At 46.8% G+C, this 25,476-nt stretch overlaps 2 protein-coding genes across 5 annotated transcripts in view; one reads left to right on the top strand and one right to left on the bottom strand.

The window, feature by feature from the left end:
• PRKCSH (protein kinase C substrate 80K-H) overlaps positions 1-4,616 on the top strand; it is a 35,111-nt gene extending 30,495 nt beyond the window's left edge. Inside the window, exon 18 of one of the 4 annotated variants that reach the window (XM_035140836.2) lies at positions 517-4,616. The gene's annotated coding sequence lies outside the window, so the exon portion shown is untranslated. The remainder of the gene's footprint in view (positions 1-516) is intronic. The other 3 variants (XM_035140835.2, XM_035140834.2, XM_060269005.1) reach the window with 3 other exon arrangements.
• An 8,545-nt stretch (positions 4,617-13,161) lies between these two features.
• The window catches only part of ELAVL3 (ELAV like RNA binding protein 3), a 31,542-nt gene continuing 19,227 nt past the window's right edge, over positions 13,162-25,476 (bottom strand). The window contains exons 3-5 of the mRNA XM_060269006.1: positions 25,049-25,202; positions 23,606-23,831; positions 13,162-13,514 (exon numbers count right to left, since the gene is read on the bottom strand). Coding sequence (XP_060124989.1) covers positions 13,166-13,514; positions 23,606-23,831; positions 25,049-25,202 — 729 coding nt within the window. The 3' untranslated portion in view covers positions 13,162-13,165. The remainder of the gene's footprint in view (positions 13,515-23,605; positions 23,832-25,048; positions 25,203-25,476) is intronic.

The following is a 25,476-nucleotide window of genomic DNA, read 5'->3' on the forward strand; positions in this document are numbered from 1 at the left end:
TGTCAAGTCTCAAGATGACACAGTAGCCATGGGCGCTGGCAAACGTGGAAGGAAAGCCATGTTCTAAGTTGTACAGACTAAAACTTTTAGTTTGGCAGCAGTTACACATTGGAACCCCCTGCCTGTTGACACCGGGAAGGTGTCCTTTAATCTCTTACTTTTCCTTTTAATTATTACCGAAACGTTTTTAATTGTGCTTACTGTTTTCATTGATAATTTTAATATTTCTTGTAAACTACTTAGGTTTTTTAATACAATCAAGTGGTGTATAAATTTAGCGTATGTAAAGAATGTAAATAAAGCCCCACTGGGAAAGGGGAGCAGAGTTTTTTGAGAAGGTTCCACCACTTGGCAACTACCCAAGATCAGGCCATTTGGGAAGTCGTTTGCCTCTCTTGCCCCTTCTGATTAATCAGAACTTCTTTTTTAAATGTATTGAACGAAGACCAGTATCTCTTCTCAGTTCTGTTCCCTTGGCTGATTTGTCCTGTCTGCGATTTCCCCCCCCCCCTGCAGATTTGCAGAAGAGCTGTTGTCAGTGGGACCAGGTTCTAATCGACATGATTCAAAGAAGCACTGCAAAATTTACTTCTCTTCCCCCCCTGGGGCTCCCCCACATGGACCCCCGACACCTCCACTGTTTGTGCTGCTCTTCCGCAGTGGACTCTGGAGCTTTTGAATAATTATGTTTACCCTGTGAAACACTGGGGATTGAGTGTGCCCCCCCTTTTTCCTTCCAGGGCACCATCTGCCCAGATCATGCACATCACACAGGACTGCTCAGCTGCTTGGGCCATTTTCTTGCTGGGGAAAAGGCTTTCTCCACCTCTTAATGGTTGCTTCTTTGTGGAGGAAGAGCCCTTACTTTTCAGCCATGCAGGGACTTCAGGTCTTTCCCCCTGAAGCCCTCTCTCCTGCCAGCATTTTCCTGTTCCGAGCCAGATTTCCACTCTGAGACTTTGCACAGCTGAAGGAAGAAGACTGGAAAAAGAACCTGCTCTTTAGCTTGCCCCCTGCACTGCCAATCACAGCCTGGTTGTTGTTGTTTTTTAAATCTGCTGTCTGATGTTGAACTATTATTAAAAAAAAACACCACCACATTCCCTTCCAATAAACGTCTCTGCTCTCTTCTGTCTGTGGCCTCAAAGGTGAGATTCGGAGAGTTGTTTGGAAGGGCTTGTATAAAAGGGGGATGGCATAACATGGCCAGTTTTATGTCTGCCTTCCGTTCATGCAGCTGTTATCAGTGGCCTCCGCATGTGTCATTTCTCCTCTCTCCAGGAGGGGCTGGCAGAAACTTTGACAGGATGCATTAGACCTAACAGATCCTCCTCTTCCTTCCTCCTCCCCCCCCCTCCACCTTTGAGGAACTGGGCCTCCCAGGGCTGCTATGCTCCTCTTGATAAAGGTTTTGGGGGAGGGCAGCTCTGGTGCCTTTCACCTGCTCCCCTTGATTGCTGTCAAAGCCGGAGCATTTCCATAACAAAAAGGGAGGCTACTTCCCTCCCAGCCACCATTGTTTCCCATCTGAGCTCCCATCCCAAAAGGCGCCTGGTGCTGGGAAGAGGGGGTTGGGGGGTAGGTCTGACAAAAGGCCCTTCTGGTGACTGGGGGACATGTTTACTGTATGGGTTCAGCCTCCCCTGGGCAAAGAAGTGGGGAAGCATGTGCTGTTGGTTATCGATGGGGGAGGGGCACACCACCTCATCCCTCCTCCAATCTTTCCAGAGGGGGGAAGGAGGTGTTTCTCCCACACCCATGGGGTGACGTAGGCGTTTTTCGCTGGCGAAACAAGACTTTAAATGGAAGCATCTGTTCTCCAACCAGATCTCAATTGGTATGTGTGTATGTGCACCCCTCAGTTCCCTTCCTTTGAATCATATCCTCCGATTGGTGAAGGGTGGATGGGCAAGACTCTTGTACCCCACCTCCCACAAGCACCATTCATTTCCCCCCCCCCTTTCCGGCCGAAACACACTTCAAGTAGAGTAAGCTTGACTCTCATGCACAGGGCAAAACTTGAGTTATCACCTCTTCTACCAACCCCATTCATTTGTTTCCATGCTTGGTTGTCATAGCGTGACAAATGGACCTTTTTGATTTATGCTAATAAAAAATGTCCCTTCCTAAGGGGCCTTTTCATTGTTGCTGAAAGAGTGACTTAAATGTGCAGTGAGTATCTGTTAGTGGGGACAGACCATCCGCTGCTACATCTCTCAGGTGTCAGTGTTCAGCTTCCCTCGACATAAGTGAATTGTAATCACTATAGAAGAAAGTAAAAGACAGAGTTTGGGCAAACCGCTGGGAATTGAGATTAAAACAGGCTTCAGTTTCTGGACGAAGGATCCTTTGCTGTATGTTAACTGCTTCCTGTTTACTTTTTCTCATAGAACTCAAATGGGATTCACTGCAGGTAGAGCCCCACCAGCTGCAGAGCCCGTCTCATGTTGTTTCTTTTCAGTTGCATGACAGACCACAGGTACCACCTAGTTACTGCTGCCGACTCCCCCAGTACGTATGAGTAGCCCAGAGTAAGTGGAGCATCTGCTTCAGTAAATGTACAAGCCTGTATCTTCTGTGTGTCTGCCCCAACAGTTAACAGCCATGAGAACATGCATAGCTTAGTCCTTTGATTGCATGAGCCAGCTAACATATACTTTCTCCTCCCTGGCTAACACAAAATTTACAAGCATTCTGGGACTTTCCCCGTCATGTTATGCAAACCAGCCTTCAATCCAAAACAGGCTTTTTGTGCTATGTTCATATTACATGTGTAAAAGGTAAGGTAAAGGACCCCTGGACGGTTAAGCCTAGTCAGATGTAACTATGGGGTGTGGCGCATGGATATTAACACTGGGCTATGTCCCAGTACATCAAAATACTTCTGATTTTTTGGGGTGTTGGTTAATCTGCTTCTCAGCCCTTTTTCTCGCCTGAAAAAGTTGCTTTGCTTCTGAAGCAACTGTGGGCATTTGCTCTGATGTAGATAGGTAAATTAAACACACTGCCAAAATATTTGTTGGCAAGAGGAAAGAGATGTTTCCTTGCAAAGGGCATGGGACTTTTTTCCTATTCCGAACAACACGCAACAGTTCCTATGGATAATGTGTGCTTGTTGGTGCCTTCCGGGTAGAAGGGAGGACAACTTTTATCATCCCCTGTCCTGCCTTGCTAGAATTATCACGTAGACAAACAGACGGACACGTCATAAGATTCTGAACTTTTTATTTTCTGGCATGAAAAGTACAAATAATTAAACAATTCCATGTAAAAGATTCATACAGCCGCCGTGCCTGAAATCCCAGTAATAAATATTCTAAACTAAATGCAAAGTGTCATTTTTTTCTTTTTTTTAACAGCAGTTTTTTAAACCCTTCCCACATCAACAGACTCTCTCATGATTTATTTTTTTAAATATTGTTTTTAAAAACTGTCCCAATACACATGTGAAGCTTAAAGAGGCTCTGGGGGCCAGGTTCTCCAGGCCTGTCATCTTTTCCCCTGAGCCCCACCATGCCCCAGGACTAAATACATTGGTGGGGAGGGTGGAGGGCATGTAAAAAGGTTATTAGGATCTCGCCATTACAACAGACAGACAATTCTTTAACCCTCTGCTCCCTTCAATGTTGCACCCTGACCCATCATTTGGAAGCAAATTTGCCTAGCAAACATAAGGAAATGCCACGAGCCCTGCTCACTCACTCGCTCGCTCGCTCGCTCTCTGGTGTCTGCCTTCGTCGGCATGCAGAATTCTCTCTTCCTCCCCACCCCTGCTCCAACCCCCATTTCAATCCACTTCGCTTTTTTTTTAGTAAACTCAAACTGGCACTTATTGCTACTTGAAAAAATATAGTCGAGAAGAGGCTAGATTGCTTGTGACCATTTTAGAAGCAACAGATCACAAAAGAGAATTTCGTTTTGCCACTAAATGCCCTCGTCGAGATGCAGGGGAGGGAGTCAGATGCAGGGGTGTGGTTGCGGGAGAAGAAATTAATCAGGATCTGAGCCGGGTAGCCAAAGGAAAAGTGTCTTGACCAAATTAGCTGGAACTGGAGGCAGAGCTCCCTAAAGTAGCTGTGCTTTCCAATTTGCAGCTTAACTCAGTGGCTCTTGTTTCAGAACAGTTCTTTAAGCACGCAAGTTATTTCAGTGGCTGCATAGTCTGCGAAGGGAGCCAGACTCTAGGCTGTGTTGTGGGTAGCTCTGAGCAAAAGAATTTTAGTGGGTTTCCATTTCCCACCCACCAAGAGAACTTTGTAAGGGAGGGGGGGAGAGTTTCCTCTACCTTTTCCACTCCCACTATCACGCACACATGTGCTTCTCCCTGCATATATTGAGTGGTATTGAGAAGAGAGGACTTGCTACAACTACAGGGCTGTGCTATTTTTGCTGCTTTTTGAGCTCCAAGGCATGGGTAGGCAAACTAAGGCCCGGGGGCTGGATGCGGTCCAATCACCTTCTAAATCCGGGCCGGGGAACGGTCCGGGAATCAGCTTGTTTTACACGAGTAGAATGCATCCTTTTATTTAAAATGCATCTCTGGGTTATTTGTGGGGCATAGGAATTCGTTCATTATCCCCCCCCCCAATAGCTGCCAAGTTTTCCCTTTTCTCGCGAGGAAGCCTATTCAGCATAAGGGAAAATCCCTTTAAAAAAGGGATAACTTGGCAGCTATGCCCCCCCCCTATATATATATATATGACTCTCCCGATCAGCACTTCCCAGACTCATGTACAGTTCGGAGCAGGGGTCCACTTTGGAATCCACAGTCCAGCAGATTTTGTGGCTAGCTAGTGTAAAGAGTTTGCAGCATGACCTCTTTTCTAAGATTATTAAAGGCTAATCCCAATGATAGAAGTTCTTCAGCTGCTGCAGTGGTTTCTTAAGGAGGCCACATGGCAGGGCACAAATCAAAGGAAGCAAGCCACTTGACAATGGAAGATATGGGGGTGGGTGGCTCCTAGCCTTCATCTAATCTGTGGTTTCCCAAACTTGGGTCTCCAGCTGTTGTTGGACTACAACTCCCATCACCTCTAGCTAGCAGGACCAGTGGTCAGGGATGATGGGAGTTGTAGTAAAAAAAACATCAGGAGACCCAAGTTTCGGGAATCCCCCAAGATGAATTTTGAGGAACAGTCCTCTCAAGGCCTGTGTTGCTGTGCTGGAGAAAAGGCCACCCTGACCCCTCTTGGATTCGAAGCAGCTTCATTCAGTAGCCAAGAATGCAAGTTTTTTTTAGTTCAGTGGGCTTTTCGAAAAGAAAATGCTTCAAAAGAGTAGCATGAGCTCAATTTTTTTTTTACATTTGTTCCATCAGCACATAGATCTATAGCTCCCAGCAGTCCCAGTCTAAAACATCTGGAAAGCACCAGCTTTGAGAAAGCTGACCTAATGCCATCCTGCGTATTTAAATTTCAGAATTTATTTTCAAACGTGTTACTCGCATCTAAGCTTTCATATATATATATATATATATATATATATATATATATATATATATATATATACCTTTTAGATTTTGTATACTTTGCCTGATTTCAGTTTCCTTTATTGGTGTCTCTCAAAGTCCACTCCCTTTACCACTACTAACCCGAGCCTCTCCTCCCCTTTCTGCAATGTTGCCAGGGGTTTGGTGAATTGTATTTGAAATTCTTCCTGAGTTGGGAGATTCCCGCTTCCCAGCCATCCAGCAGGTTATTTGTCGTGACTAGAGATCTCCCCTTGTGCTTAAAGATCTCGATGAATCAGAGCCAGAGTGGGTAAAAAACATCCTTTATGCCAGCCCGTCTCAGTTGCCTGTGGTGCCTGCTCAAATATTTAAAATAAAAGAAGCAAACTCTCACTGAAATAACTTTTTTTAACATGTGGGAGGGATGCTGAGTGGCAGCATGTAAAGGGCAGAGGGTACAAAACACAAGAATAAATAGAGAAAATGACAAGCTACATGTTTCCCCCTCCCGCCCTCCCCTTTACTTTCTATTAGGATGAAGACTCAAATGTATTTTTCCCAACAAGACAAAAGTAGATGATGTAACATCGAACCCCACAAACAAACTTGCCTATAAAGTTTTTTTGTTCTAAATGCCACATTTGTAGGTTGTTGGTTTTTTTAAAAGAAGAAAAAATTACCTCTGTGCACTTTGCCCTGTTGGAGAGCCTGTCATTTAAGCTTTTATTATTATTATTATTGTTGTTTCAATTTTTGTTTGCTATTTAATAAATAAATTAGGAATAATCACTTCTCAGCAAATTAAAAAATATTTCCCTTTTAACTTGCAACTCTGATGAGAACATAAATATACACAAATGTACTTTTACAAGGCAGTAATAAATATTTAAGTTAACAATAAGTTAAAAACTACAAGAAGCTAAAATTCGCAAAAAGATACAAGAGTTAATGGTGCCAGGTTTTTTTGTTCTTTTTTTTCTCATTTTATCGCAAACAGAAGCTGCCACAGACTCTTACAAAACACAAGTGAACACATTTATTGTCAAAAAATCAAGAAATCCTAAACTAATTTCTAAATCATTAAACAATTAAAACTCGAACTAATGCTAAAATGTTTTAATTATCATTAAGTTCGTCTTTTAAATGTTGTTCATTTTGTTTCCTTTTTTTTTTGCTTGAGAGCAAAAGAAAATTAAAAAGTCCCTTGCTCCACAAGTGCCAACGATGACTTCATTGTTTTCAGCAAACCAAAATAAATAAATAAATAAATTTTTTAAAAAGAAGGAACGGAAAATAGCCGATGTGCATTTTCAGGGTGTGATTTGTGAACACAGATCCAAAGAGATGCCTCGGGAAAAGGCGGTAGCAGGTGCGTCCCCTTTTAAAAGTTAAGGTTTTTTTAAAGAGAAACTTCCCTTCTCGTTCCCTTTGAAGTATGTGGAGGGGGGAAATAAAAAAAGCAACATGGACATGGATGTTAGTGTAGTACAACCCTTACAAACAGATTAATCCCACTTGAAGGCTCCATTCTGAAGGGAGACAACCATAAAATAATTTAAAAAAAAAAAAAGCAGCAGCCCTATAGAGCAAGATTCAGATGTTTTTAAAAAGTCTTCCTGACTCTTTTGGCTTTAATTTGAGAAACTGGACAGTGCCTCCACGGAAATGGCTAAAACTCCAAAGGTATTTGGCTTCTGTGGCTGCCGGATGAGTGAAAAACTTGAGTAGATTTCTCTCCACCATCACCCCCCCCCCTACCCCAATTTCTTGCTTTTATACCAAATAAATAAAAAACAAGCTGGGCAGTGCTGTGGAGGAACTGTCCCAAGTGAATGTTTTGGCCTGTCCCCACTCAACAAACATGCACACTCGAAAGGGATGAAGGCTCCCTCTGGAGGGCCATGGAGCAAGAGGTGTCTTGGTCCAAAGGTGGAACACTCACCTGTGCCAAGAACCTCATCTCTGCCCCTCTACCCACTCCATGATAGCACCTCCTATATCGCAGGAAACTTACATACAGTAACAGAGATGACACCCTCAGGCGTGTTAATCCCGTTGTTTAAGAAAAACGTGGGGGGGAATTACAATGGGCAACGGTCAATGGGAAGAGTTTGGGTATTAAGAACTGTCAGGGAAACTTCCACCAAGCCTTCGAATCGAGCCCTACGTGACAAAGGTGTGAGATATTGGAGCAGCAAGTTCCTTCCCTTCAAGGGTTGCGTTTCGTACGGTGTTGTTTTAGCTTTCCGCAAACTAAGCATGGCCTCGGACACACAAGGTCTATTTGGTTGAAGATTGGTGGTGGGTGGGGTTATTTCGCCCTTAAATTTGCCAACATGTTTAGGACATTTAATCGGATAGAGATGGAATCGAGGAGGGCCGGGTGGGATAGGTGGCTGGGTACACAGTCCCTGCAGGGTTTGCTCAGGGCATAGCCCTAAGCATTGTTCCATCCTCCTATCATGGTTAACAGGCAGAGATGATGCTTATGATAGTAACAGAAGCGGAAGTTGCCTGAAAGGTCTACACTCCACAGTGGGGTGATTCCTAGTTTTACGCTGCCTTCTGTTTTGAGCAAGAGAGCACACTTGTCCTTTTTCTTAAGCATGTGCAGAGGCACTCTGGCTACGTCAAACAAGCACTTGCTGCCTGCAGTTTTTGCAGATGACCCAAGAACATTATTGGGAGCTGCGGGTGCCTTGACCGAAGGAGGTGTCTCTGTTTAGCCTCAAAGGGCAATTTAACTGGAACTTGCTGTTGTCTTTCACCAAACTGGCATCCAAATCTCTGCTGGGGAACCTAGTTAAGTACCTTTTCCTTCCAAACATGGACAAGGGGTTTCCCCCCATCCCTCCCCCCCCCCATGATGGATCAGATACCACAAGACGTCGGGTGGAGGGGAAACATGCCATCAGCTCAGAATCAGAGCGGGGTTGTCGTGCTGAAAGCTAGATGTCCAGCAGACAAGAAGCGTCTTTGGCAAGGATCCAGAAAGGTGGGCTGTGAGGCGCTCACCGTCCTGCAAGATGAGCACAAAGCAATCATACTGGCCCATGCCGTGACCACTGGCCCATGCTGCCCCGGGCTGCAGAAGAGACCAAGAACCCAAGCAGGAGTGTGCATCTCAAAAGACTGGAAGGTTTATTGCTGCCAAGAGGAAAAGAGAAGCCCCCTGAGAGAAATCTTAAAGCATGGGAATTGCAAGGCCTTCCTACGGGTCAGATTGCGCCACAAGTGCCTCGCAGCATTGGGGGGGGGGGGAGAGCTCCGATCCCTTCCCCTACAGCCCAGCGCACCAGAGAGCTTCTGCTGGAAAGTCAGAAGACACCCTCGGTTGCTGGAGTCCACTGTGGCAAAGTGCAGTGTTGCTTTACAGAGGTGATTGGCTTTGTGGGGGACGTATTCTCTCTCGGGGGGGATGGATCAGCCACAGCAGAGCAGGCACTAAATCTAGCAGAATGGCTGAGGGTGAAAAGGTTGTGCCGTTTCAGAGCTGCCAAGGCATGTGGCTAATTCAGAGTGAGGGCAGGTGGGAAGCGGAACTGTCTTGAGTGAGCCGCGAGAAAGAATGAACACGGAGTTATCAAATGCCCAGATGGACACTTGACTGTTGGGTCTTGCCAGTGCAAGGAAAGCGGAGGAGGAACATAAAACTGTGCCCCTTATTAAAAAGGAAGGCGTGGCACAGCCATCCCTTGTGGCATCACCATTTTGCCCAACCCCCCCACCCCGTGGATAGCAACCACCAGGGATCATGTTGGACTCCTCCGCCCCACAAGCCGGGCCATGCAGTTCCCCTGGTCGAGTGTGACTCGCACTCAGCTGTTTTAGGGAGCCACATGGACAAAGCGGAGTAAAGGCATTGCCAAAACAGCCCCGAGATCTCCATTCAACAGTGAAGGGGGTCAAAGAGCTGACCTATTTGGTTGCATTCAGCTGCCTGGAAAGGGCAAGTGGCAAATGTTCTGCCTCACGTCCACTCAAATTGTAGGGGAAAGAGAAGAATTGGTGCCTCCCTAGCAAGTGCTTGCTGCTCCCTATCTAGTCCTTCCTCAGAAAATGCCAGGACCCAAGTCAGCCTGTCTCCACTTCTGTTGTACTCTTCTGAAGTATGAGGCCAGGTTGGTGGGGGGGGGCATTTGCAAATTCTCCAGCTGCATGACCTCCTTTGGACCAGTTTTCCCTACCCCCCCCCACCTACCCGACTTATCCTTTGTCTCTTAGCGAACCGGCTGGGTCCAAAATTAAAGGGTTCTCTTTATGTTAAGACTATTGGAGCTGTGGACTCGTTACAGTATATGGATGTGGAATACTACCAAAAGTCAGTGTCAAACAAGAAACACCCCTCAAAATGAGAGGGTCCCCGCTTTTCCTTCATGATCCTCCTGATTGCCCCTGCACTTAGCCCATCATTAGCACTACGCTGAATGGACTGCCTGGGAGCCTCCCAAATTGGATCAAGCTGCCTTGCCTTTGGGAAACTGAATGTTAAATCTACTTTCCGTAATTGATGTCCACTCTGCGGATCTAACTCTTCCTCTTCTTTCAAAGATGTTTTGCAGCATCATGCATAACAAGCCTTGGAGCGGCAGCAGTGGGCACTGACACCTGAGACAGTTCAGGCTTTGCATCCTCAGCAACGGCTAGAGGAGTTGCTTGCTACCGTGCTCCCATTGAGGACCAGGTTGTCTCTTTGCTAAGGGTACATATCAGGCATACATTGAGAGGTGGGTGAATAGAGCCCCTCTTTCCCCACCTAGCAGTAGCAGGATTTTCCTGCAGAACCAAACCTATCTGGCACAAATCAGCTCCCATACTCTAGCAGCACTAACTGTTTTGGGGTGCTTCTTTTTTTAAAATTTCACTCGATGGCTTTTCCGATGAAAAAGCCATAAGAAATCTTAGCGGGGAAACAACTCCGAAAATGGACGCGTGTAAAACTAATGCTGGTATTAAGCACACGGCCTAAACCATTGTTGTTTTTTAAAGAAATAAATGGTTTCCTAGGCTTTTTGTCCCTTTGGCAGGGGCTGGGTGGGTAGGAGAGAAGTCTGGTGGGGATGTTGCAAAAAGCCATAAGGTGACTGCGGCCCCTTCTGCCCTGTTCCCAGCCCCTAACAAGGCACACAAAGACAAGAAAAGCAATAAAATTAAATTTAAAAGGATGGGGAGGGGGGAAAAGAATTCTGAAAGCAATTTGCTTCTTCCTTTGCCCAGCTAAGGGAGGGACAGAACAATCCAAAACCCTTGGGATCTGAGGCACTAAGTGCTGCTTCTGCACAAGACTCTCAAAGACTTTCCAGGCAACTGGGGATGGGGGCAGGAAAAAGACGATAGGTCAAGAAAAGCAGATACCTTCCCGGCATGCTTCTGGTGTAGAGAAAGCACATGGGCCTTACTCACTGCTGTTTGGGGTGCTATGCAACTGGCAACAGCTGGCACCTGTTGGGACACCTTTTGCAAAAAAGCCACGCCTTTTCTCTCCTGCTCCCAGCACCTCTCTATACCAGGCATCCCCAAACTGCGGCCCTCCAGATGTTTTGGCCTACAACTCCCATGATCCCTAGCTACCAGGACCAGTGGTCGGGGAAGATGGGAATTGTAGTCCAAAACATCTGGAGGGCCGAAGTTTGGGGATGCCTGCTCTATACTTTCCTTTCGCGCTTTTAAAGCTTTTAAAAATGCCTTCAGTCACTGAGAGCCGCCACGGCCGTGCTGGTGGGCTCAGTTGCTTTTCCTGGCATTTAAACCCTCCCTGCAACAAAGCCAGGCTCAACCCCAACTGCTGCACTACAAACCTGGGTGGAATTAGCAAAGGGAAGGAACCGTACTGGCTCAGAACTAATGGCTATCCCCCAACTCAATCCCATAGGAAAGCTGATGCCACCATCCCAGTTCATTTCTATGGAGACTCTTGGGTGGCTCCAAGCTACCTGTATATGTGAAATTTGATACAATACGGACATCCCCATCACTTGTCTGGAAAGGCCATTGGGAATGAATGACTGGTGTGTGTAGAGCAGTAGCACTTAGTGACTTGCTTTCTTTTTCTCCCTTTGAATTGTGTGTGTGTGTGTGTGTGTGTGTGTGTGAAGTTCAAGAATCCCAGTAAAAATTTCCAACAAGCTCTCTCTTCCTTTTTTATAAAAATAGATTTTTTTAAAATCTTTCTAAACGTTTGCTGTTGTTTTCATTTTGTTTCCCATCTCAGCCTTTTTAATGTATCATTCCCCACCCCACCCCTTTCGTTCAGTCATTAGATTGATCCAACATTGAAAAAAAGAGAAAGGGAAAACTTACCCACCAGCCCGTTCCCACTCCTGCACCTCCCCCTTTAATTAAAAACAACTTTCTAGCTTATCAGATAGTCAACTAACACAGTTTGGGGGTGGGGGTGGGGGTTGGCTCCCTCCTCTCTCTCTCTCAGATGGCCCCATGCTTGGTCTTAACAAATTCTTCGCCTAAAAATTTATAAAGAAAGAAGGAAAGAATGAAAGGCTTGATTTTTTTGGAGAGGAGGCAAAACAGCAGGTTTAAATTGTACCACCACCTGATTCAAGTCCATATTTCCGACCCGAAAAGAAACTTGACCCATTCTAGTCCACACAACCTGATTAATCGACTAGGAATCTTGGACACTGTGCCAAGGTCCCTGGCCTCTCTCGCTTGCTTATCTCCATGACCCACGCTCTTACTTTAATCCCAAATTATTCCAGGACGTAAGCAAATTATCAAACCTGATATGCAAACTTACAAAACAGAGCAGAAAAAAAAATACATATGGGGCCTTTGCTTTTTCCCCAGGGAATGAATGAGGCTTCTCTGGGGACAGGCAGGAAGGACCCCTGTTCAGGACATATGGGGTTGGGTTTATTTCCCAAATACAACATCATTCTAATTAAGGGCCAGGCAAGGTGGTAGGATTAACAAACAATATCGCTAACATTTTAGACCAAGGGATGAGATGAGAGCATTGTCCGCCCACCACATTTATCCTTTTTTTTTTTTTGCTTGCATCCAAGGAGGACAAAAGTGGTGAGCTGGATTGTTGTAACTCCCCCCCCCCCCCAAGGCTAGCTCAGAAAAGCAGTCGTGACAATTCTTGGATTTCCTGATCCGCAATATTGGAGGTGGGGGGGGTCCCCGGGAGTGTTTCTATATCACACCTTACAGGAGAGAGAGTGGTTTTTCGTCCCCCCCGGGGCCAGGAAACCTGCCCATCCAAAGGAACAATATAAAGGGTCAGAATTCAAAGAGGGAAGAGGAAGGATGGGAGATTGGGGAAAGCTTCTGACTTGGGTAAAGTATGTTAGAAAAGCCTAGGACAAGGGACCGGGGGACGGGGTGGGGGGGGCGCAGTAGGGTCACAAAAACAGAGAGGTGTTCTATTCTGAGTGGATGTCTCCCCTGCAGGTTGCCAAGAGCAGGGATCGGTTTAAAAAAGGTGGCTGACATGTTGCCACGTCCGTGCTCCCCGCTGGGCTGTCGGGCACAGGGGAGGGAGAGCGGGAGAAGCCTCCTGCTTCCCAGAGAAGATCACGGTGTCTGGCGGTTTTTGTTTTGTTTTGTTTTAAATATTCTGCAACATTGAGTCAATGAACATTTCCGTTCTCGTGGCGAGTCGGGGAAGAGGGCTGTTTTCCAGCATCCTTGCCGCTCCCCCCCCACACACCCCCAAGCCCCTCCCGCCATCTCTCTCTCGCCCCGCTCGCTCGCTCATGCCTTGTGTTGCTTACTGGTCTTGAAGGAAACCTGGAGGATTCGGTCGCCCAGTCGGTAGCCGTTGAGGCTGGCGATGGCCATGGCTGCTTCGTCGTAGTTGGTCATGGTGACAAAGCCAAAGCCCTTGCACTTGTTGGTGGTGAAGTCGCGGATCACCTTGACGTTGGTCACTGCTCCGAAAGGCCCAAAGAGCTGCCACAGGACACTCTCATCGGCCTCTGGGGAGAGGTTGTACACAAAGATGCACCAGCCGGCACTGGAGGCCCCTGTCAGGTTGACTCCCGCCAGGCTGGTCATGCTGTCGATCGTGATGGGAGAGAACCTGGAGATCAAGGAGAGAGGACTACTTTGGGTGTAAGGCTGGCATTCTACCAGCATGAGCTCACTGCAATATGGACAGGTGAAGAACAGTGCCGCCTACTTCTCCGTTCACTCCTACAAGCCTTGGCTCCAAGGGGCAGGAGAGAAAGGGCACAGCCAGTTCCTACTCAAAGCCCCGGATCCTTCAGGTTGAATTTGATGTACAGTCGTATCTTGGTTGTCGAACTTGGATCTGTTCTGGGAGTCGTGAAACAGCTCAAAAACCAAGGCATGGCTTCCAATTGGCTGCAGGAGCTCCCTGCACTCAATTGGAAGCTGCGGAAGCCGCGTCGGACGTTCGGCTTCCGAAAAACATTCGCAAACCGGAACACTCACTTCCGGGTTTGCGGCGTTCGGGAGCCAAAACGTCCGAGTACCAAGGCGTTCGACAACCAAGGTACCTCTGTACAAGCCTACCTTTGTAATTTCCCCCCTAGATTTTGGTGAGGTGACATTTTAATTCACACTCCTTCAAGGGTATTTCTGCCTGTGCTAGATGTTTGCCCAGTTTGAATCAGCCTGCCAGTGTTCCACGAGCCTCCCTGTTTGACCTTAAGGTTTCTTGGCTCTAACAAGAAAGTAACTTCAAGGGTAAAACAGAAGGGCTCCTAACGAAGGAGGTTGTGACTTTTCCTGTGCATGAATGAGTTCATCGTGCAAGTCCTGAAATTGGAATCCCATGCAGAATCTGGCACAATGGGAATCTCAGTTTCCATTTAAAGAAAAACAAACAAAGGAAAACCCCGCACCAAGTTATAAACTTCATGGCAGCAAATAACATCTTAGAAATGATTCTAATGAAACAGAGGAATTCAACGCCGTGCTCTTCCGATTGTTCCGTCAGCTCAAGCATTTCAGCTTGCCAGACGAAATGACCCCACCTCTCCTCCCCTGAGCACTGTTATGGGGGTTCTCCCAAGCCCCCCAAAGCCAATTTTGGCACAGGGAAGGGAGAGAGAAGGAGGGAAAAGCCCATTGCACAAGGGATTCCAGTGATGGGACCCATTAGGTGAATCCTGCCCAGGATGAGGGGCAGAACTTGCTGTGAGATGGGTGAGGAACAGGTATAGTACAAACTTCCCTATGTCATCCCCCCCCCCCCCCCGGCCACCTATTATTTTCTGACACGTTGCTGGTCTCCACCTGTGCTCCAGTTATTTCCTTCCCTTTCCTTGTCCACCCCAGTTTTGGGGGAGAAGAAGGAAGAAAGAAAACTGAAATGTTTGGATAACCTGGATCTGTGGGTTGATAAAGGTAAAGGACCCCTGGACAGTTAAGTCCAGTCAAAGGCAACTATGGGGTTGTGGCGCTCATCTCACTTTCAGGCTGAGGGAGCCGGCGTTTGTCTACAGACAGCTTTCCAGGTCATGTGGCCAGCATGACTAAATTGCTTCTGCTGCAATGGGACATCGTGACGGAAACCAGAGCGCATGGAAACGCCGTTTACCTTCCCGCTGCAGCAGTGCCTATTTACTTGCGACTGGGATGCTTTCGAACTGCTAGGTTGGCAAGAGCTGGGACAGAGCAACGGGAGCTCACCCCGTCGTGGGGATTCGAACCGCCAACCTTCTGATCGGCAAGCCCAAGAGGCTCTGTGGTTTAGACCACAGCGCCACCCGTGTCCCTCTGGGTTGTTTCACACCACAACTCTATATGGATGTGTAATTTTTGTTGTTGATCCAGAACACACTGTTATTCGTGGCTGAACGGCTCACCAACGCTACCTGCCTGCTGCAACTAAGCTTTCCAAATACAGGTGGAAGTGAATGTCTTGGAGGTGGTTCTGGGCAGAGAATATCTTCAACCTCCAGCCCGCTGCAGTAGAGCAGTCGTGCAAGTGTCTGCTAATTTACTTGACTTCAGCGGCAATCATTCTATGCTCATTTACTTGGGAGGAAGCCCCGTTGACTTCAGAATAAACACATGCACACGACTGTCCTATTGCATAGAAAATTCTCTGTTTGTGAACAACAACGCTCCCCTCTCATCTTGTTGGGAACAGGAGGAGTGAAGGAAGGTAGTTCTGCAGAAGAGTCAAGCTTCTCCTCCTTGCTGAATCTGAGGAAACGGCTGGGCATTGCCAGGAATCTCCAGGGCAGACTGGACCACGCATGAAGGATGCTGGCATAGCAACCAGTTAAAACGACACAGGCTCAATTTGGGGCCTAGGAATGTTGGCCTGAGAAGCTAAGGAGGAATGGGGAACTACAGAGAGCTCCATTTAAGCTCCTCTGAACTTTCTAAGGAAGATTGGGACGTGAAATATTAACAGTAATTGTTGTAACAAGTTTGACTGCCTTCTAGCTCTCAGAGGGTTGCCCATATATATGTCTTTGGTAAAAAAAAAAAGTTTGTCTGCCCAGTGGTTTTCCGCCTTCCCAATTCACCTTTGGAGCAACCGTCTACTTTCTGTCCTTCAAGCAACGCAACTAAATGAAACCAAGAAGCACCCAACACAGTGACAACAGATAAACACAAGACCAAAAAAAAAATTATATAAGGAACAGCCAGTCATCTGAGCAAAACAGCAAACCTTTCTCTCGAACCAAACCCAAAACAGAACAAAAAGAGAGGCACGAAAGGTCTATAGTGTGTCCCCCGAGACACACAAACCCAAATTCTACAGGCCTAAGGCAGAAGATGGAGGGATTCTATTGTTTAAACTTTTATAGTACTTTTAAATTCCCATGCTCACTGAGGGAGGTGGGGGGGGGGGTAAGAAAAAAGAGGGGAAATGATTACAAATTAAAAAAATAGTATTTTGGGGTGGGGGTGGGGGTATTGAACCAAGCAACCACAAATAAAGTTGTCTACTTCTTTTTTCTTTTAAGATTAAGAAAAACAGTCAGATACCTTAGGAGACTCTACCAATATTATGTCTAATATTGACGCCCACCTTTGCTTTCTAAAAGGATGAGCGCGGCTGCACTGTTAAGGCCGAGGTGGGGTGGGGTGGGGTGGGGGGGCTTTCTCGCCTCTGGGGCTGTGTTGACAATCACCTTTTTAAAATCCAGCCTTGTGCTGTGGGCCAAGGTGGGGAGGGAGAGGGGGGGGGAAGTGGCGAGGAGCGTAGGCTTTTGGAAGGCTATTTACCTCTTGACGCCGTATGCCATGTTTAGCAAATTGTCGAGCCTGTGGGAGGAAGAGGAAGACGAGGAGAGGCCATTGTTAGTAGACGATCTCGTAACAAGAGGGTCCTGCGGTGCCATCTGGCTTGGCTATTAGTGCCGCAGCAAGGCAGCGCTTGCATCCTGAGACTAAGCACAGGTTGCTGTTTGTATATGTGCACTCGGAGGCCCTGGAGGAATTTAAATGTCTTAGGTTTGGAAATATAGGTGTGCGTATATATATATATATGCTGAACAGCAATGGGAAAGGATCTCCATCTATTTTGTTTGTTTATCATCTGTTTTTCACATACTGAGATGCATGGGTAATGGGCAGGCACTAATTAATTAAGGGCAACGGTGTCTGCATTTCAAAAATGATGATGATGATTATGGTAATAATCAATCATTTTTTTTAAAAGAAAGAGAGAGAGAGAGAACACCTAGAACAGAACATGGCAAACATATTTACAGTTACAACTTTGCCACCCCCTCTTGTTAGGACTTACTTTCCTCTGCAGAGCTGTGTCCAGATTTCATGCAGCAACTCTGAATTTTCTTCAATTCATTTGCTTAAGAATCTGCATGGTTACCATTGTGCCATGGAATCTCGGCAGCTTGCCTTGCTCTTTATTTTTTTAAAGGCAAGAGTTTAGTCTTAATAGTTGCTAGCAAAGATTTGAAAACCTGCAGGTTGCCTGAGCTTCCAGTGGTCAAAGCTACCAGCATTAGTACTTTCCCCTATTGGCCTTCCTGCCTCTATTGTCCTTTAAAATGGTCCCTCATCTCATCAGCTACACATATCTGGATTCCCAGAATCTCACCTTTTCAAAGAATGTGGTGTAGAAAGGCAAAATCTTGCTCAAACTCCCCCAAATGGTGCAATTGCATAGAATACAGTATACACATGTAAGCAGCACAATTTTTATAACTTAGGAATAGGACTCTGGAGTATTTTTCCTAGTGCAGATATCCAGGCCTTACTTATGAGGTCCATTTCTAATAAACTAGACCTTTTGCCTGTTTGCACATGTGGGAGAGAGCATTTAATGGGTGAAACATAACACCTCCCAGATCCATGGGTGTGTTTATTAGCATGTATGTTGTGGCTCCATCATAAGCGGATGTTTAATGAGCCAAGACACAGAAAATATCTAGGTCCGCATGTTCCATGAATATGTATGACTTTTGCATGTGTGTCATGTCGTACGCCATGCAGACTACATGCCTATGAACATCATCTGCGTATGGGTTCACTGGATATGTATGAGCAGGGAGTTCAAACACAAGTTATTCAAACCACAATTCAGTCCGTCATTACTTCACCAAACCGAACCAAAATCTATCCTGCCTGTCGGGACCTGAATTGGCTTTTGGACCAAAAGAAGAAGTGGGTTATAAGAAAAGCCTTCCAGCAGCACAAAATTCCTCGTCTAGTAGGCAGAGGGGCTATTTTAATTTTCATAGTGTATTATAATTGCTTTCTTTCTGATAAAAGTATGTTTTAGATACTATAGATAAAAGTTGACCTGGATTGTGGGGAAAGTAGCTGGGTTGATGATGCCACTTTTTGGGAAGGGCTTAGACACATGGCCTTCTGGAAACATTGTGTTCCTCACTTCTACGCAGTACAGTGGTACCTTGGTTCTCAAACGCCTTGGTACTCAAACAACCTGGAACCCAAACACTGCAAAGTGTTCCAGTTTGCGAACTTTTTTGGGAAGCCAAACATGCTCCGTTTTGAGTGTTACGCTTCCAATTTGAGTGCCAAAACTTCAGTTTTGAGTGCCACGCTTCCATTTTGGGTGCCACGCTTCAGTTTTGATTGTTACGCAGAGCTCTGTCTGTTTTTGGTATTTCTTTTGCATTTTTGTTTTTGAGGCTCTTTTCTGTGTGTTACTGTGTGGAACCCAGTTCAGCTACTGATGGATTGACTGTGTGACCGCAGTACATTGCTTTCATTTTATGGATCAAGGTCTCATTAGATAGTAAAATTCATGTTAAATTGCTGTTTTAGGGGTTGTTTTTAAAAGTCTGGAATGGATCAATCCATTTTACATTACAGTGGGTGCTCAGGTTGCAAACGTGATCCGTGCGGGAGGCACGTTCACAACCCGCAGCGGCGCATTTGCACACGCGTGGGTCCCGATTCGGCGCTTATGCGCATGCGCCGAAACCCAGAAGTAACCCATTCTGGTCCTTCTGGGTTTGGCGCGGTGCACAACCTGAAGTGTCTATAACCCAAGGTACGGCTGTATTTTCTATGGTAAAGTGTGCCTTGGTTTTGGAACGCTCTGGTTTTGGAGCGGACTTCTGGAATGGATTAAGTTTGAGAACCAAGGTACCACTGTAATTCCATTTGGTGGTTTCTCTCTACCTGAAGGGTTGGAACATACCTGCATTAGCTGATGGGGTTAAAAGGGAAATTCACCACAGGCATCTCTGAGAAAGGAGAAGGAATCACCAGGTTCTAAACCTGGATGTGGCAGCTTACATTAGAATCTGAACTAGTCTACTAGCAACCCAAGGCCATTTTGCTCTCCATGGGAGAAGGCAAATGGAACAATAAAAGAGCACTCAGTGGCTCCATAGAACGTGCCTGGAAGCCAAAAAACCACTCCTTTAAATTCTTCACAACTTCAACCAAAACAGGGTAGGGTTCTAGCCTTGCTTTGGGATACAAGAAACCCTTTGAGCTTTGAACAGCCCATTTACCCCAAGGAGTTCTCCCGGGGCCCTGCCACACTTTAGGCCCAAAAAATAGACAATATGTAAAACTTTCATATGACCCGTAGCGTGGCATAGCATGTGTGTGTTTGTGTGTGCATGGTTAACCCTGCCCTACTTCCACCATCCTGGAAAAAAATGAATTCCTCCCCACTGCAAAGGTGCTATTTGCTCCAGGCCAGGAAGAGAAGTTGCCATTGATGCATGTGCAAAAAAGCAGGTGGGGGGTGGGGGGGTGGGATGGTTTTTGTTGGGGCGAGGCACATTCAGTGCAATACACAGGTGTACCCTCTGGTCCAAGTCGGTTCTTCTCAGACCCAGCCCAAAATCCTTTGAGCTTCCATCCCAGCTAGAAGTGGACGCAGAGTATGGCCAAGGTGGTTGGGTGGAGGAAATAAATATGAAGAACTCCTTCCACCTCAAGGACATGGGATGTTGAGAGGCAACAGAAGGTAAAAAGGTAAAGGTAAAGGGACCCCTGACCATTAGGTCCAGTCGTGACCGACTCTGGGGTTGCGCGCTCATCTCTCATTATTGGCCGAGGGAGCCGGCCTATAGCTTCCAGGTCATGTGGCCAGCATGACAAAGCCGCTTCTGGCAAACCAGAGCAGCACATGGAAACGCCGTTTACCTTCCCGCTGTAGTGGTTCCTATTTATCTACTTGCATTCTGACATGCTTCCGAACTGCTAGGTTGGCAGGAGCTGGGACCGAGCAACGGGAGCTCACCCCGTCACAGGGATTCGAACCGCCAACCTTCTGATCAGCAAGCCCTAGGCTCAGTGGTTTAACCACAGCGCCACCTGTCCTTCCACCTCAAGGACATGGGATGTCGAGAGGCAACAGAAGGTAGGATGGTGCAAGATACTGTTCGAAATACTCAGTTTCCTGTTCTCCAACACCAAAGTGGCAACTAACCTCTATATATAGATTTTAAAACCCAGTGTTTTTAGGCTCCGGTTACAATATTGATCGATCTAAACCTATGGCCTTTTTGGTTTTGAAGCAACCCTACAGAGTGACAGAGGGGCGCATGAGTGCAACAGAAATGTCTTCTGGTCAGATGATAAGAGAGCAACAGGAGATTATCCACCGGTTCAGCCTCATGGAGACGGGCAACAGAATAGTTCAGGAAGTCCACCTCCCAATCACAGCACTTTCCTTCTCCAAGAAACAAAGGAAACACCTATAACAGTCCTCTGGGGAAGCAAGGCTAGGAGAATCTCTCTTCCCTGCTGGCACTCAAAATGTTTTTAAGTCCAAAAGGCACAGCTGCTCACTTGCTCTACCACAAGCTTCCTCCACAAACCCCGATATGCTTCTAGTATCCAAACCACCTTTCCTACTGGGTCGAATATGCACAGCCTATGCCCAAATCCATCCTGATTAGCACCACTGCCTAATACAAGCCTCAATGCATTTCTCCTTGCCCCTGCTCTTTGCCCACCTGTGCCAGTTGGCCACCTCATTCTACAGCCCCTTCCTGCAGCAAGTGCTCTAATCTTGCTATTTAGCATGAGATGCACAAGACGACAACTCCTGCTTAGTGAGCAACATGAAGAGCTCAAGACCCAGGTTAAGTTCCACATTAGCTATGAACCAAATGTGTTATCAAAGCCTGGACATTTCCAGTGTTCAAAACTCCCATTGTTCTAGGAGCGTTTTGCGGTGGGATTTCATTAGCGCAAGCAGTTTCCAAGCTCTGGGCACCGTACTGCACCTAAGATTTCAGATTAAAAACGCAGTGTGGACAGAAAGGAGGACCTTTTTCTGCCTCCCCACTTTCAGCTACTCTCTGAAGCCCGGAGAAGAGACCCTCTTAAGAATATTAGGGGGGCAGGGGAAGGACTAGACCAGGCATCCCCAAACTGCGGCCCTCCAGATGTTTTGGCCTACAACTCCCATGATCCCTAGCTAGCAGGACCAGTGGTCGGGGAAGATGGGAATTGTAGTCCAAAACATCTGGAGGGCCGAAGTTTGGGGATGCCTGGACTAGACCATATGCAAAGTGAACATAATATTTTAGCTGCAGTTCATTTTCAGCTTTGCACTCTCGTTATAAAAAGGGGCTCCTAGACATTCCGTTGATGCGCCCATAACCTTCCTGACAGTAAGAGCTGTTCAGCAGTGGAATTTGCTACCAAGGAGTGTGGTGGAGTCTCCTCCTTTGGAGGTCTTTAAGCAGAGGCTTGACAGGCATATGTCAAGAATGCTTTGATGGTGTTTCCTGCTTGGCAGGGGGTTGGACTGGATGGCCCTTGTGGTCTCTTCCAACTCTATGATTCTATGATTCTAACCTAGGTTTAAGGTGCCATTGAGCTCCTAGCTTTCACATCTCAGTTTCTAACCCTGGCCATTTCTCCCTCTCAGCTCTCCAGCTGTTAGGTGGGACTACCAGCCATCCTAGAGAGTTAGGAAGATGAACAACTTCGGAGATTTGGGGACAGTATGAAGCTGAGTAAATATGTGATGAGTAGGTACCACATAATGAGCATTATTTTTCCTGCTTGGGCATGAAGATAAATCTGTGTTCATCGATGGATGCTGCCACACATGAAAGAAGTCACATCGAAAGCAGACATATGCACCATCTTCACACCCAGCAGGTGTACACAGGATGTTTTTTGATGCCATGTGGGGAAAATACAACGTGTGAAGCAGCAGGTAACAAAAAAAAATCCATGAAAAACGGAGAAAACATACATGTGATACTGATCGGGAGTTCAGGTGCAACCAGGCATTCGACACCAAATGATGGGGAGTGGGGGTTTAACAGCCTCATGGCTTTGCAGTGGAACCTCGGTTTATGAACACCTCGGTTTACGAATTTTCGGTTTACGAACGCCGCGGACCCATCTGGAACGGATTAATTCACTTTCCATTACTTTCAATGGGAAAGTTCGCTTCAGTTTATGCACGCTTCAGTTTATGAACAGACTTCCGGAACCAATTACACCCATGCTTTGGGTTAAGTACGCTTCAGGTTGAGTACTCCGTGGACCCGTCTGGAACGGATTAATCCACTTTCGATTACTTTCAATGGGAAAGTTCGCTTCAGTTTATGAACAGACTTCCGCAACCAATTGTGTTCATAAACCGAGGTACCACTGTATTTCAGTTTGCCTAAGACTTTTCAAATCCAAACGGGCTAAGGGGCTGCTGTGGGATTGCTGCAGACCTTCAGGTGACCCTCATAATCTGCCCCTCCCCATCTTACCTACAAATTGAAGAAAAAAGAAAATGGGGTATATGAGAATTCATGGATCACGATTCCCAAAACAACGTACAAAAAGAACTTCCTGTTTCATACAGGATCTGTCCCACACAAAAGGAATCTGTACGCTCATCTGTCCCGACCCTGCCCCCTGCGGAACACAATGCAACTGGCAAATGGCACACATTGGTACTTAGGAAAATAGCACTACCTCTGCTTACACCGGATGGAAATGTGGCTGCCCTCTAGATCCAGCAGAACCTCCAGCTATATAGACAACCGTCCCTTTACTGAATACTGAGATGCGGCTATTTCTGGGGTGGAGCGGCAGGGTCAGCTGCTGCTATAACTGCTAGGGGGAAATGCAGCTAGGCACAAAGAGGCCCACTCACATTGGACGTGCCTGGCCACACCACCACTAATCCTAGCAGTTTTCAGGTGAGCATTACTGGAGCACACAGACTGCTTCTAACCATCTGGTACACCAGACGCCCTGTCATCTTTTCCAATTCAGCACAGCAACCATCTGAAAGATACTCATAACTTGGTCCCTTCCTGCCTCAAAGAGCTCAGCATGAGGTAGCCACTGAATGGTACTGTTCCTGTCTGTCTCGTTATTAAGACCCAAATGTGAGGCATGGGCTCAAGAGAAGGAGGGAGTCCAGGAGCCCCCCAAGGTGCACTGATCCACGGTATATTAAGGAAGTGCACAGAGCAGTACCAGAACAAGGCTCAAGCCCAATGGGTCAGCTTTACAGAAGGCAATCTCTTAAGGAACAGCCAGTGAGATTGTGCTAAAGGGACACTGGAAGGAGGCAGGGGATTCGACCGCACATCTTCGCCTTGTGTTTACTTAGGGACTAGCAGCACCCATGGACACTCAGATCTAACATACAGGCAAATGATGAGGCTGGGTATCTGAGTCCTAGGTTTCCCCCAAGCATAGGGTGGCAGCTGCCAGGGACCTGGCGAGGAGAACAAGCTGAACTCTCAGCCCTCCGGCAGAGGAGAGGGGAAGGTGTCTCACCTGAATCGCTGAGTCTGGTGGTGCAAAGGTCCCGTGTACCGCCGAGCTGTGGTCTGGTACAGATGCGTGAGCAAAGCTTGTCCTGTCTTCTGGCTGGGGTTGTTGGCAAACTTGACTGTGATGGGTTCGCTGGCTCCCAGGGGCTTCTGCCCGTTCAGCCCCTTGATGGCCTCCTCAGCTTCTATCCTCTTGTCGAAGCGGATGAAGCCGACTCCTCTAGAGACACCTGGAAGAGCAGGAGTCAGAATGGCACGGGGGTTGTATGAATGCTGGCGGGGGCATCTGCTGAGTTGAGAATGCAGGGCTACAATAGGGTACAGTCAAACCTCAGTTGTCAAACGTAATCCATTCTGGAAGCCCGTTCGGCTTCCGAAATATTTGACAACCGAGGCGCGGCTTCCGATTGGTTGCAAAAGCTTCCTGCACTCAAGCGGAAGCAGTGTCGGACATTCAGCTTCCGAAAAACATTCGGAAACCGGAGCATTTACTTCCGGGTGTTCAGTGTTCGGGAGCCAAAATGTTCCAAAACGGAGCCGTTCAGGAACCGAGCTTTGACTGTATCTCTTATCTGAAGACAGACACTTATTGAAATGTGGTTTTTTTTTTGCACCTTGTATTCTTTTTAGACATCTGTTTAATTTTCCTTTTTTGTACCCCTGAATGTTTGAAACACATATAATATATAAAAGACTGGATAGCCACCATTGGATAAATCAGACAACTTTAGCTTTAGCTTTAAAGATCTGGGCTAAGTACCCCAAAACAATCTTGGTAGTTTTGAGAGTATCATCCCTCAACAAATATTGGATTACAGACTCTTTGCAAGTCAATATTTTGAGCTGTAATGGAACCTTGGTTCTCAAACGGCTTAGTTGACAAACAAATCGGCTCCTGGATGCCAAAAACCCGGAATAAGTGTCCCGCTTTTCAAATGTTTTTCGGAAGCCGAACGTCCGGCGCGGCTTCCGCTTGAGTGCAGGAAGCTCCTGCAGCCAATCGGAAGCCACACCTTGGTTTTCGAAGGGTTTTGGGAGTCAAACGGACTTCCAGAGTGGATTAAGTCTGAGAACCAAGGTTCCACTGTAGAGGCAGGAGTGTTTCTGGGTATGCAGATGCAGAATGCATATGAAATCAGGGTGAAACTCCACTGATCCTCAACGTGAGAATCAACCTTTGTTTGCCTGTGTGGACAAGGCCTGAGCCCATGTACAGGTAGTGCGATAGAAAGGATATGCAAATCAGAACATGAGCCCATGCAAAGGCACATGATGTGCTACACTGATAGCATTATAGGCACATGCCTAATTAGGCACAACCCTTCCTGCTCTGATTGAAGGACCCCTAGGACTATGATAAATCCTCTCCTCCCTCTGCTCGAGTCCCTTTGGCAATCTTTTTCCACCAGTGGCGCTGGTGGCAGGGTACTTATGCGCCTCTTGTTACCTGTGACCTGATCAACAAGGATGCGGGAGGTGATGATGCGCCCATACTGCGAGAACAGCTGCTCCATCTCTTTCTGGCTCATCGTCTTGGGGAGGCCGCTCACGTAGAGATTGGCATCACGGATGGAGGCTGAGCTAGGCCGGGCGTAGGACACCTGGTGGAAGAGAGGGCAGAATTGCAAACACTCTCGAGAAAGAGCTTTCTGTTTCAACCTCCCACTTCAACCCCAACAGCTCCAACTTTCTTGTGGGAGTAGGATACCTACTTTATTCCTCCCCTGCCTACTTTCGCATCCATCTCCCATCCTCTTCCTCTGTTAGCTGGGCCAAGATTCCAGCTGTAAGCAATCTGAGATAGGAACCTCTCTTTCCACAGTGCCATGCATATTAATTGTGTGGTAACAATAATAATTAACAGCACTAACAATA

Source organism: Zootoca vivipara, chromosome 16, assembly GCF_963506605.1.
Source record: "Zootoca vivipara chromosome 16, rZooViv1.1, whole genome shotgun sequence".
NCBI classification, from domain to species: domain Eukaryota; kingdom Metazoa; phylum Chordata; class Lepidosauria; order Squamata; family Lacertidae; genus Zootoca; species Zootoca vivipara.